Source organism: Desmodus rotundus, chromosome 5 (genome assembly GCF_022682495.2).
Source record: "Desmodus rotundus isolate HL8 chromosome 5, HLdesRot8A.1, whole genome shotgun sequence".
NCBI classification, from domain to species: Eukaryota; Metazoa; Chordata; class Mammalia; order Chiroptera; family Phyllostomidae; genus Desmodus; species Desmodus rotundus.
In genome coordinates this window covers 32,841,117-32,853,216 of record NC_071391.1, presented here as the reverse complement: position 1 = coordinate 32,853,216, position 12,100 = coordinate 32,841,117, and the positions used below count along the sequence as shown (strand labels likewise).

The window sequence follows — 12,100 nt, the reverse complement described above, 5'->3', positions numbered from 1 at the left end:
AGGGTTTCATTTATAAGAGGAAAAGGGGAAATAGAGGTTGCATTTTGACAGAGAGGAAGGGAAGGAATGAATGATGGTCTGTTTCTGCTAACATAAAGGAATTATGCAGAATTAAGTTCACGCTGAACCTCAGTTTCCCCATATGTAAAATGCAAGAGTTATCTACTTGACAGAGAGATGAGTGTGAAGAGCCTGTTTCTGGCACACACAAGAGACCCTAAAAAATAGTTTACTCCCCCAAATGGAGTAGGAGGAAAGAAGAATGCCCATTAGGGTAAAACTCCCACTTCCCAGACCCAGCTCTCCGTGGGTATTTACCTCCTGGGAGGGTCATCTCGCTTCCGACCCACGCCGCGCCCCCAAATTCGTGATGACGGTCCCTGGTCCTGAAAGGATGGGGTCACCCTACTCACCTGCGGTGCTGCCAGCGGTGAGCTGGATTAGCCCGCGGGTGGCACCGCCCGCCTTTTATTGAAGCGGGAGTCGGAGCGGACCAATGGGCGCCCGAGGCAGCCGGCAAGTGGCCAATACGAAGGGAGTTCTCCTGCGGGGCCGCAGTGGAGGAAGCGGGGCGGGGGGAGGGGGGAATATCTTGGGCAGGTGCTGACCTTGAGCGCCAGCCTACGCTGAGACTCGCACACCTTAGCCTTTAGGTGTTTCTGACTGGTGTTTTTATTAAGCTGTTAGGCCATCCAGAACTGCAGAAGTCTGACTAATATCCAGAGGTGGAAATTCCCTCCACACCAAGACAAGGTCTATTATCAGCATAATGACTTCCGATGGCCTTGAACTGCTTCTCTGGGTTGGCGACTAAAGCACGTTTCTCTGTGTTTCTGGGTTATTTGATAGTCCAGTCCTGCCTCATCATTCTTCTGGAGGTTTCCCTTGTTCCTGGAGGCAAGGCAATCATTGAACTTTTTAAAAGGGAAGTGCTCAGTATCCTTCCAATTAAATTTTAAAGCTGCAAGCAGATGAGCCTATTAGGAGAAAATCATGTTATATGCTATATGAACAACATGGCCCAGAAACCCAAATTTGGGCTAGGTTTTTTATTGATTGGGTGCCCAGGCCACTGGATCCTGCCCCAAAGGGGTATTTATGCAATCCATTATATTGTAGGGCTTTTTTCTTCTTCCATTTTTAAAAAGTCAAGTTTGTTGATGTATAACTTACAGTAAAATCCATCCTTTTGAGATGTGCACACAGTTCTGTGAGTTTTGACAGACATTTACGCTTGAGCAACCACCAATCAGAACATAGAAATTTCCATCACCTCACAGAAGTCCCCTTGTCCCAATCTTCTCCCCCAACACACAGCCTCTGGAAACCCCCGATGTTATTTTTGTCCCTTAGTGTTGTCTTTTCCAGAATGTCACATAATGGAATCACACAGTATGCATCAGGGTTTTTTTGGCTCCTGGCACTTAACATAATGCCTTTGAGCTTCATCTGTTTCGTTGCGTGTATCAGTAATTTGTTCCTTTTTGTTGCTGAGTATGAATATACTTTAAAATGCAGGACACTTACAGCTTTTGCATGTGTATTTTCTTTTATCTGAACAATAATTCTAATAAGATAAATACTACCTTGTTTTACAGGTAATGGAACTCAGGCACAGGGAGGCTCTATGACCCCCTTCTGGCAGGGGCTAGTAAGTAGACTCAAGAATCAAGCAAAGACATTCTGACTTTTAATCTGGTGTTCTTGCTGCAATACCATGAAAACCACTGCTCAGAACCAAGCTGAGTTCAAAGACGGCTTTCCTAAAGTTGGGTCTATGGGAGGGCTTGAACCACCTCTGTGAAAGAGACATGGGGCCAAGTCATTCAGTGAGCCCATCCCCACGGAGATCATAACAGGGGGACACTGGCCCTGAGGTGGAGAGACCTGAGTGACTGATGTCACTGAAGCCCGTCAAAGGTCACCTCAAAGGCCTGAGAAGAACAGGAGCCCTCTCTGAGCCTCTCTGAACATACCTAGACCCCACAACCCAGGGACTGCAGGCACCTGGACTTTCCCACTTCTCTGACAGAATTCTAAGACAACTGTGACCCCAAAACATCTCCAGCATTTGTGCCTGGAATTCTACCAATCAAGAATCTCACTGGGCTCAATTACACAATTTACAAATTCACATACTCTGAGAAGGTTCAGAGAAAAGACTGTCGGTTGGAGAAAATATACCCATATATATTTGCCTAGTTAGAAGTGCTTAATTGGCTTCTCACTACTGCTGTAACAAATTACCACAAGTTTACTGTTTTAAAACAACACCAATTTATTATCTTATAGTTCTGGAGGTCAGAAGTCTGAAATGGGTTCGCTAATCTAAAATCAAGGGGTCAGAAGGCTGTGTTCCTTTTGGAAACTCCAGGGGAGAAAGTTCCCTTGCCTTTTCCAGTGTCTAGAGGCCACCTGCACGCTCATGACCCTTTGTCCATCTTCAAAAAAAGCAACATAGCATCTTTGAATCTGCCTCTGACTCCCCTGTTTCTTCTGTCACATGTAAGGGCCTTTGTGACTACTTTGTGCCTACCAGATAATCCAGGATAATCTTCCATCTCAAAATCCTTAATCATATCTGCAAAGTGCCTTTGCCACGTAAGACAAGCTATCCCCAGGTTCCAGAGATTAGGACACAGACATCTTTGCACCAAAGTTAGAAGCTTTGGGTGGCGCCCAGATGAGCAATGGGCTTTCTCCTTATGTTTGTCTTATCATCTTGACCTGTGGAATCTATGGCAGAGGAGTTTTCTGACCCTGTGATGTGGCTTTTGAGATATTCAAAGTGCTGGCTTCACGGATGGTAAAGAAGGACTCCTGCACTCCCCAGACCCTCAGCAGAACATGTGTGAGAGGGGACCCATCCCAATCTCCAGTTTTTCCTGCTAAAATGGCTTGGTGGTACCTTTGGATTGGTCCTCCCTGATCTTCTTTGCCAGCTCCTCCTTTTCTGCCCTCCAGATATTCAGGGTTCCTCTGGGTAAGGGCCTCGGCCCTCTTCTCAGTCTATGCCCTTTTCCTTGTAAATGTCATCCCCTTTCCTATGCTATCAATCCAAAATGTGTATTTCATGCCCAAATCTCCCTTCTGAACTTCAGACCTTTATATCCGTGACTTCTTTTATGTCTCTACTTCCACGACACATTGGCTTCTTAGCACATTCAAAAGTGAAACTGGGAAAGTAACAGGTGTTGTGCGATGCTGGTAGGAATGTAAAATGGGTCAGCCACTGTGGAAAACAGCTTGGTATTTCCTCAAAAAGTTTAACAGAAAATTAACATATGGCCCAGCAATTCCACTCCTAGGTATATGCCCAAGGGAACTAAAAACAGGTACTCAAGTTCTTATACACAAATGCTCACAGCAGCAATAATCACAATGTTCAAAGGTGGGAGCAGTCAAGGTGTCCATCGATGGGTGATTGAATAAAAAGCTGGTATATGCATCCAAGGAAATATTATTCAGCCACAAAAAAGAACGAAGTACTAATACATGCTACAACTTGGATGACCCTGGAAAACATTATGCCACATGAAAAAAGCCAGACAGAAAAGTTGCGTATTGTGTGGTTCGATTTATATCAAATATCTGAAATAGGCAAATCCATAGAGAGAGAATACAGGGTGGTGGTTGTTAAGGACAGGGGGGTGACGGAAGTGATGGGAGAATACGGAGTACCTGCACAACATGTACGGGGTTTGTTTTGGAATGATAGAAATATTTTGGAACTAGATATAGGAATTGTGTGTACCACCCTGTGAATGTACTAAATGCCACTGAACTGTTCGCTTTAAAATGGTTAATTTTATGTTATATGAATCTCACCTCAACAAAGAAAGCTTGACCTCCCTGCTCTCCGAGTCCTCCTGCCTTCCCACACGTGCTTCTCTCGTGTCTCCTTCATCCCACAAATTAGCAAATTTGGTCTCTTCAACCTCCCATATATACTTGAACTCAGCCACTCCTCCCCATCTCCTCTGCCACTATGCTGGTCCCATCCATCATCATCTCATCTCCGAAATACGGCAAGAATCTCCTCACTGGCTTCCTTTATCCACTCTAGACCCTCCGTCTATCCATTCTCATTGTTAAAGTATGCCCAGAACTACTGTGTTGAGTCTACACCATTTTTGCCATGCCTTAAAAATGCAAACATGATCACGTCACTACTCAGATTATAACCATCAGGGGCTTCCCATTACTCCTAGGATGAAGTTTAGAAACCTCTCCATGATCTGTAAAGGCCCCACATCTGGCCACCCGCACCTCTCGGGCCTGCTTCGCTATCACCGTCCCTTCTTCACTGTGTCCCGTCACTGCTGTTCTCGTCCTCTGATGGAAGCTCCTTCCTGCGTGCCGAGACCTAGAGATCTCCCGCCACACAGCCGACCCCGCCGCTTCACCTGATTGGCTCTTCCTGTCCCTCAGGTTTTCACTTGAGAGTCAACTCCTTCCCCGAAGTAAAATTATCCTCCAGTCTAAATTAGGTGCCACGCTTGCCTCTTTCACACACCTGCCCTTCTACTTCACTCGTAGCAACTGTTATTATGCGGTTATTTTTGTGGCTTTACTTTTTATCTTCCACAGAGAAAGCATTACGTGTTTTTTCTACTTCTTTTTTCTGTAAAATCTCCATTGGCTATCACATGGCCGTCTCTCGATAAGTATTTGTTCGATTAATGACAATGGGATTATAGATGATAGAACCCATGTTCCAATTTGTGTGTATATATGCCTTCAGTCCAGCATTCTGCAAACTGAATCGCAGATGTGCAATTCTGCCAGGTTGCCTTCCAAACAGAATATACCAACTTACATTACTACTCTCAACAAACACCATCCTCGTCCTGACCCACAGTGGGTGCTATTCATCTTAATTTTTGATCATCTGAATAGCAAAAACAAGGGTCTACTTTTTAATTAGCATTTTTCTATTAGAAGAGCTGAGCATCTTTTCAGACGTTTGTTCACATGGGAATTTCTAATGTCACTTCCTATTATTTAATCAGGTTATTTTGCTTATTGATAAATAGCTCTGTAGATATTATGGATATTAACTGTCTGTTACATGCATTGCTATAGCCTAAGCCTTTCATTTCTCTTTAAGTTCGTTCAAGATGTCTTGCACCTGACAACATTGTTTTTACAAAGTCAAATCAATCTTTTATGCTGGAGGTTAGTGGGACCCCCAGATCACACCCTTCTGCCTTCTCCCATTTCCAAGGTGGACAGGTGGAGGCTAGCTGTGGTGGTGGGTGTGGGAGCAAAATGATGAGTGGAAGCAGGGAGAACGGCTGAAACGCTATCGAAGGAGTCCAGCTGAGATGTAATGATGTGTATGAGTAGAGTGGAAAGGAAGAGAATTAAGGGCCGACTGAACACATGCTCCTGAGGTGGAGTTAATAGGATCAGTTGATGGCAGGGGCAGAAAGGGAAAGGGGGTTTCAAGGATGATCCCTGGGCTTTTCACTTGGTAAGTGAATAAGACTGGTTCATCTCAGTAAAGATGAAGACAGGAGTAGGTGAGGGGGGTTATGCCTTGTTTTGCACTCATTAGTTTTGATATGCTTTTTAGCTATCTAAATGAGGACGTCACATAGGCATTAAGAAATGGGACTCCCCTCCTGGCCAGGTAGCTCAGATGGTTAGAGCGTCTTCCCGATATGCCAAAGCTGTGGGTTCAGTCATGGTCAGGGCACATACAAGAGTCAGTCAACGAATGCACAAATCAGTTGGACACCAAATTGATGTCTCTCTCTCTCTCTCTCTCTCTCTCTCACTCTCCTTTCCCCTCTCTCTAAAAATCAATTAAAAAAATTTTTTTTAAACAATGGGACTCCAAATTTCAGAAAGAGATCACAGGCAGAGATATAAATTTAGAAGACACTGATATAATGATCATATATGAAAATCATATATAAACTCACAGGACTGAATGAAATTTCCTGGGGAGAAAATGATCAAGAGATAAGAAAGAGACCCAGCAATGGACTCTGGGGTATGCCAAGGTTCAGAGGTTAAGGGGTGGGGGGGAGCCAGAAAAGGAAGCTGAAGATGTATGCCATGGAGAGAGAAAACTTGAGTAAGCATGGTGTCACAGAAGCCAAGAGGAGAAAGTGTGTTAAGAAGGAAGTTTCCTTCAGTTGCCTTTCACGCTACTCCAACGTCAGGACAGAAGTGTAATCACTGGCTTCAGCAAGAGGGAAGTCACTGGGATCCTTGACAAGAGCAGGGCCGATGAGGTGGGGCAGAGGGAATCTGGTTTACATAAGCAGAGGTGAGGCTGGGTGAGAGAGATTCTGTCAGTTCTTTCGGGAGTTTTCTTGCAGAGGAGCAGAAAAATGTGGTAGCAGCTGGAGGGGAATGTGGGGTAAAGGGAGGGATCTGAGCCTTTTTTTTTTTTTAAGGATAGGAAATGCTAGAGAAAGAACAATCCAGTAGGGCAGAAGAAATGGATCATTTACAAAAGGGGAACAATATTTGTAAGAGAAGTGAAGTCCATCCCATTGATCTCACTAGTTCTAATAGGCCAGTTAGGTGAGTCCCTTGGCTTCCTTGGTACAGAATCATATCTCCTGAAAAGGCAATTGAAAAAAATAGTACTTTTCAAATACGTGGTCATCGTAAAAGCCAGGATAGCGGTTGGTTTGGGGAGGGGCAGGAGTTATGACGGAGAGGAGGCATGAAGAGGGGCATCTGGGTGATCGACAAAGGTCTATTTCTTGAGCTGGGTGATGAATGCAGGAATATTTGCTTCTTAATAATTCAATGGGTGTACATTTGTTTCATGCAGTCTTCTGTGTTTTATTTGACAAAATAAACAAATAAAAACAAGCTATGAAAAAACAAGAGCAGTTTTGGTCCTTTTATAAAATATTTTAGCATTATTCCTTAGAAGTATTTATTTTTCACCCTATTGTAATAGATAGGGCTGCTGGAACAATGTTCGGTACTTATATCCTGTTTTGTTCCAGACTTTAATGGAAATGTTTCTAATATTTCAATTAAGAATCGTCTCTGCTATAGGTTTCATGTTAATTCAGTTTTCTTCTATTTTTTTCTCTTTTATTTTTTCAGAGAGGAAGGGAGACAGTGGTAGAGAGAGAGAGAGAGAAAAACATCGATCAGCTGCCTCCCATACGTGCCCCAACCAGACACTGAACACACAACCCAGGCAAGTGCCCTGCCCGGGAATCGAACCTGCGCCCTTTTGCTTTGCAGGATGACACCCAACCAAATGAGCCACACAGGTCAGAACCCAAGATGTTATACTTCTAAGATAGCAAAAGATGGTGAACTTTTAATAACTCAACAAGTGTTGAGTTATTAAACAATCTACGAAACGTGGGTGTACACTGTATAGAAAGAATGGAGAAGAACTACTCTTTTTTGCGTAGTAAGACTAAAGCAAAGTGTAGCCTGGCTTCGCCCTTTGCACACGTCAGGAGGAATCATTCTCTGCAAAGTTATCCTGAGGCTCATCTGTAGGGATTTTATTTTAATACCATGTTACACACAAATTGAGGGTTTAAAATGCATGCTTTCTAATTGCCTGTGACTGAAGACTTAAGTAAAAGGAAGAATTGGTTTGGATTTCACAATGTGATTTATACATATGATTAAGAAAAAATCCTTTCAAGGGTAAAAAAAATCCTTTCAGGAAAAAAAAAAATTAGGCCCAAAGTAAAAGTCGTGCGTATTTAAAATCTGGGGAGTTGTTTTTCCTTTTTAATTTACATAGTGTTTACAAAGTACTTTTACTTATATCATTTACTTTGGTCCTTAAAGTAACTGAGATTCAGAATGGTTCAGAGACTTGTCCAAACTTTGTAAATGACATAAAAAGAACTTGAAACAAGATGTTCTCTCAGCTCTGTGCTGTTGTTTACCCCTCACAGTACCATTTTTAAGCAGAAACTTGGTTTGAATTCCAGTGAATGAATGTGTTTAGTTTAGGGGTTTTTAATTTTAATTTCATTGAAAGGGACCTCTGAAACAAGCATCTTCCAGAAACCACAGTTGCAGTGGGAATGCTCCCTGAGCTTACCCGTCTATGGCACTGTAATTATTTCTGTCCTTGTTTTCCCCCATCGCCATAAACCCCCTAAGGGTAAGAACTGTGCCATTCACATCCACAGCCCAGAATCCAGCACGGGGCCTGTTACAGAGAAGGTGCTCAATAAATAATTATTCAGTACATGTTTGCTGAGAAGGGATGAATGAATACAAGGATGAGCAACTCCATGTGAGAAAAATGAAAGACATGACAATAAAACAAAATGCTCTCTGCAATCCTTAATCGAAAAAATCCAAGCTCATTTATGTATCTGAGTATGAATCAGGCTGTTTTTCTAAGACCTCAGATGTCAGAGGCCATATGGGACTGTATTCATGTTCAAATGGACAGTAATTTGCTGAGACAAAGGGATGAAGGAGAGGGATCAGGCCAGGGCAAATTCTCTTGAGTCCTCAAGATCCAAATCCACTAAATCTCTTTCCAAAAACACAGTAACCTTTACACCCAGTTGCTTGCACTGAGCGCTCATCAGCGAGATCACCTGAATGTGTTTGGGAAGGGCTGTGGACGGGTCTGTTTACACACGACTTTATGCAGTTCCATTCCAAGTCTGCTCCAATTCTCCATTACACTTTGAACAGTTACAACTGGGAACCATTTTTGCTTGAACACATTACTCCAAGAAATGTTGGTTTGTGGTCATTTTGGACACAGTGAGCAAAATAGCTCAATTAGTGTCAGTCGTGACAAAGCCTTCTATCTGCTGTGCACGATATCTTGTGTAAAGTCAGACAGTAAGTGACAGACAGGGACCAAAATCCAAGACCTCACTTATCCCAGGGAATTTTCACCTCAATGTACCACAAAACTTCAAACAAAGAAAATGGGTTAAGGAACTGAAAAGATTTCTTTCTTTTGTATTTTTTCCAGGTTTTTAGACATATGGAAACCTCCTAATTCATTATTAAGAAATAATTACTGGGCCCTGGCTGGTGTGGCTCAGTGGATTGAGTGCCGGCCTTTGAACCGAAGGGTCACCGGTTCGATTCCCAGTCAGGGTACATGCCTGGGTTGCAGGCTAAGTCCCCGGTAGGGGGTGCAGGAGAGGTAACCACACAATGATGTTTCTCTCCCTCTTTCTCCCTCCCTTCCCCTCTCTAAAATAAATAAATACAATCTTAAGAAAAAAGAAATAATTACTGGGATGGTGACCAATATAAATAAAATATTATAGAATTATATACCTGAAACCTACATAATTTTATTAATCAATGTCACCCCAATAAATTCAATAAAAAAATGTTTTAAGAGAATTATGAAAGCACCCAAAACCATGTGTTCTCAGAATAACATGTGTTCTCTTGACCTAGACAGCCAGGACTTCTAGGTCCAGCGAACATGATTCCCATAGAAGATACTGGGAGCTTGGTCCCCTGGAGTTCTTCAATACAGCATTCCTGCTCGAGTTACTAAAGCAAACTGTGAAAACATGCCACTAACTATGGAGATACAGAGAGTTCTGAATCATAGGAAGTGCTGGCTATTCAGGTCTGGAGAGAGAGGGCGACTTGGAGCCTGAGAGACAGTTGTGCTGGGGGAACGGGCCCTGTGCACAGGCACACATGGTTTCCCCCAGTGCTGTGGTCTTAGTGTTTGTTCTGCACTGTGTAAAGAGGCATGATCACCCTTCTCATTCAGTGCAACCAGTCGTCAATGCTACAAGTCAAACAGCATTTGTTGAGGCTGCAGAAAGCAAAGCCAGTACCGTTTGTCTAATTAATGATCTCGGAAGCTTTTATGAAAGGGTACCAGTAAGTCTACATCAGGGAGAACGAGCAAACCTGATGATTAACCTCCCTTCTTTTATCGCCAGCTGTGCTCAAGCTGGGGTGGTCAGGCTTTCAGAGCGATCAGGAAGATTCCGAAAGAATCCGAATGGGACCATCTGGAAGGGTCAGGGGAGGAAAACACACCACACGGAGAGACAGCAAACGCCCTTCCTGGAAGTCCGAGTGGACAGAAAGGAGGGGCTGTCCTTCATCTTCAGGAAAATCCTATCTCCATGGCAATACCCGAACCTCGCCCCAGAAGAAGTTAGTTTCTCTTAGGTGCCGGATATTAGAAGATTTTACAGGGTGCACTGTGGCAGAAATTAATAATTTTTAAAAAGCCCCAGCCTTTCCTTTCGGAGAAGCAGCCTTGCCCTAAATCTGCCGAGGGCTCTGGCTTATGTGTTACGTAATTTTTCCTCAGAGGGCAACAAAGCCACTGATAATCAGATTGTAGGTAGTCCGGATGTGACCTGCTAAGTAGGTGTTTGGTACATGGAAGGGGCCAAGAGGGCTCACAAGAAAGCACGGCCAGGGAAGGAAGCCTCAGGAACCCAGAAACAGCCTTTGTCCCCTGTAGATGATGTGGGTACCGTGTTTTGCTGTGTATAATGCACAATTTTTTGCCCAAATTTTTGAAGGAAAAATAAGGATGTGCATTATGAATGGTTAGTACTAATTCCGTATCTATATAAATGTTTTTAATTCTTTTATGTATGCTTATGCATTAAAAGTATATCTATAGAAAGCAATAATGATATGCAAAACATACCCTGGAATATGATAATCAGTTTTGTTTCTAAATATAAATAAATAAATAATTGAATTAAAACGAAAGATTTTTTTCCCTGAAAGTTTGGGCCAAAAACGTGGATGCGCAGTATACAAAGGAGCATATTATCCACGGCAGAATACGGTAAATACGGCCACTTAGCAGGTTTAGAGCCACTTCCAAACATTGGGGAGAGCAGGGGAGAGCCCGGGAGAGCCTCCCAGCAGCTGCTGCACAGTGAGCTGTTCATTCTGTTCTCCTCGGGCTGGGCTCGTGCTCCCCCACTGAGGGAGAGTCACGGAGACACACTCCCAGGTGTGCCCCTGGCCCACATGTGCAGCAGAAATGGCTATTGTTTGCCTCTGCAATAAAATCACTGAATAAATTTTGTAGAGCTTTGAATCAGCCTTATAAGCATCACCAGGCAACTCCTCCGGGAAAGGCAGCGGGGGTGGTAGGGTACAGAGCTCCAGGGACACTCGAGAGGACCAGTGTGTCTCTTGTAAAGGCCTTGCACCGGAAATGCTACAATGTCATAAACTTAGCTGACCATGAAATCCAATCAGTATCGTGCAAAACCCAGTAACACTACAGTATCCTGCCACTTGTAGCAGCCAGCTCTTCCACTCCGAAGTGGAGTTCCTTCTGGAAGCATTGCAAAAATCACTCTCAGTCATGGGCCAGGAAAAAAAGAGGGGCAAGACCACACATAGTGGCATCTGTTGCTTGAAGTGGTTTACCTTGCCTGTGGTGGTAGCCATAAGAGGACTGTTAATTGGCAGCTTTCGGCCAAGTTACACTTCTGAAAAAAGCTAGCTAACGATCCCACTGATTTGGACTAAGACCACCTCAAGGATGGAGAAAATCAGATTCAGATTTTGTGGCACCTGAAGCTTATTCAATGTAGGGTCCTTGTTCAAGAAAAAGAATACAAAATTTCAAATTCAAAAGTGCTAGGCATTATCCCCATTGCCAAGATATGGAGGCAGCCCAAATGTCCATCAGCAGATGAGTTGATAAAACAACTGTGGGACATTTACACAATGGAACATTTCTCAAATGTAAAAAAAGGAAATTTTACTCTTTTGCAACAGTATGGATAGACCTAGAAAACATTATGCTAAGTGAAATAAGCTAGTCAGAGAAAGACAAATAGCATATGATTTCATTCATAGGTGGAATTAATGAACAAACTGAACTAACAAGCAAAATACAGACAGACTCATAGAGAGCAGGATGACAGCTATTGGGTGGGGGACTAGGGGATGGAAGGATTGAGCAAAAGGAAAAAGGACGTAAAGACTCGGACAACACAGGGGAGGGAGTATAAGGGGGTTAAATGGTAATAGAAAAAATACAAAAAGTAAAAAAAAAAAAAAGTGCTAGGCACCTCCTAGGATCTTAGAAAGGGCCCCAGCAAGTGGGAGTCCCTTAATGCAGTGGTTCCCAAACTTTGCTGAATGTAAGAAACATGTGGGG

General features: G+C 43.2%; 1 protein-coding gene across 4 annotated transcripts in view; it reads right to left on the bottom strand.

Moving 5' to 3' along the window:
- Positions 1 to 10,104, bottom strand: part of TPH1 (tryptophan hydroxylase 1) — a 34,021-nt gene extending 23,917 nt beyond the window's left edge. For 2 of the 4 annotated variants that reach the window (XM_053925788.1, XM_024558936.3), the window contains exon 1: positions 319 to 419. In XM_053925788.1, coding sequence (XP_053781763.1) covers positions 319 to 334 — 16 coding nt within the window. In that variant the 5' untranslated portion in view covers positions 335 to 419. Of the gene's footprint in view, positions 1 to 318; positions 420 to 9,993 lie in introns of those variants that run through there. The other 2 variants (XM_053925790.2, XM_053925791.1) reach the window with 2 other exon arrangements.
- Between the last annotated feature and the right edge of the window lie 1,996 nt (positions 10,105 to 12,100).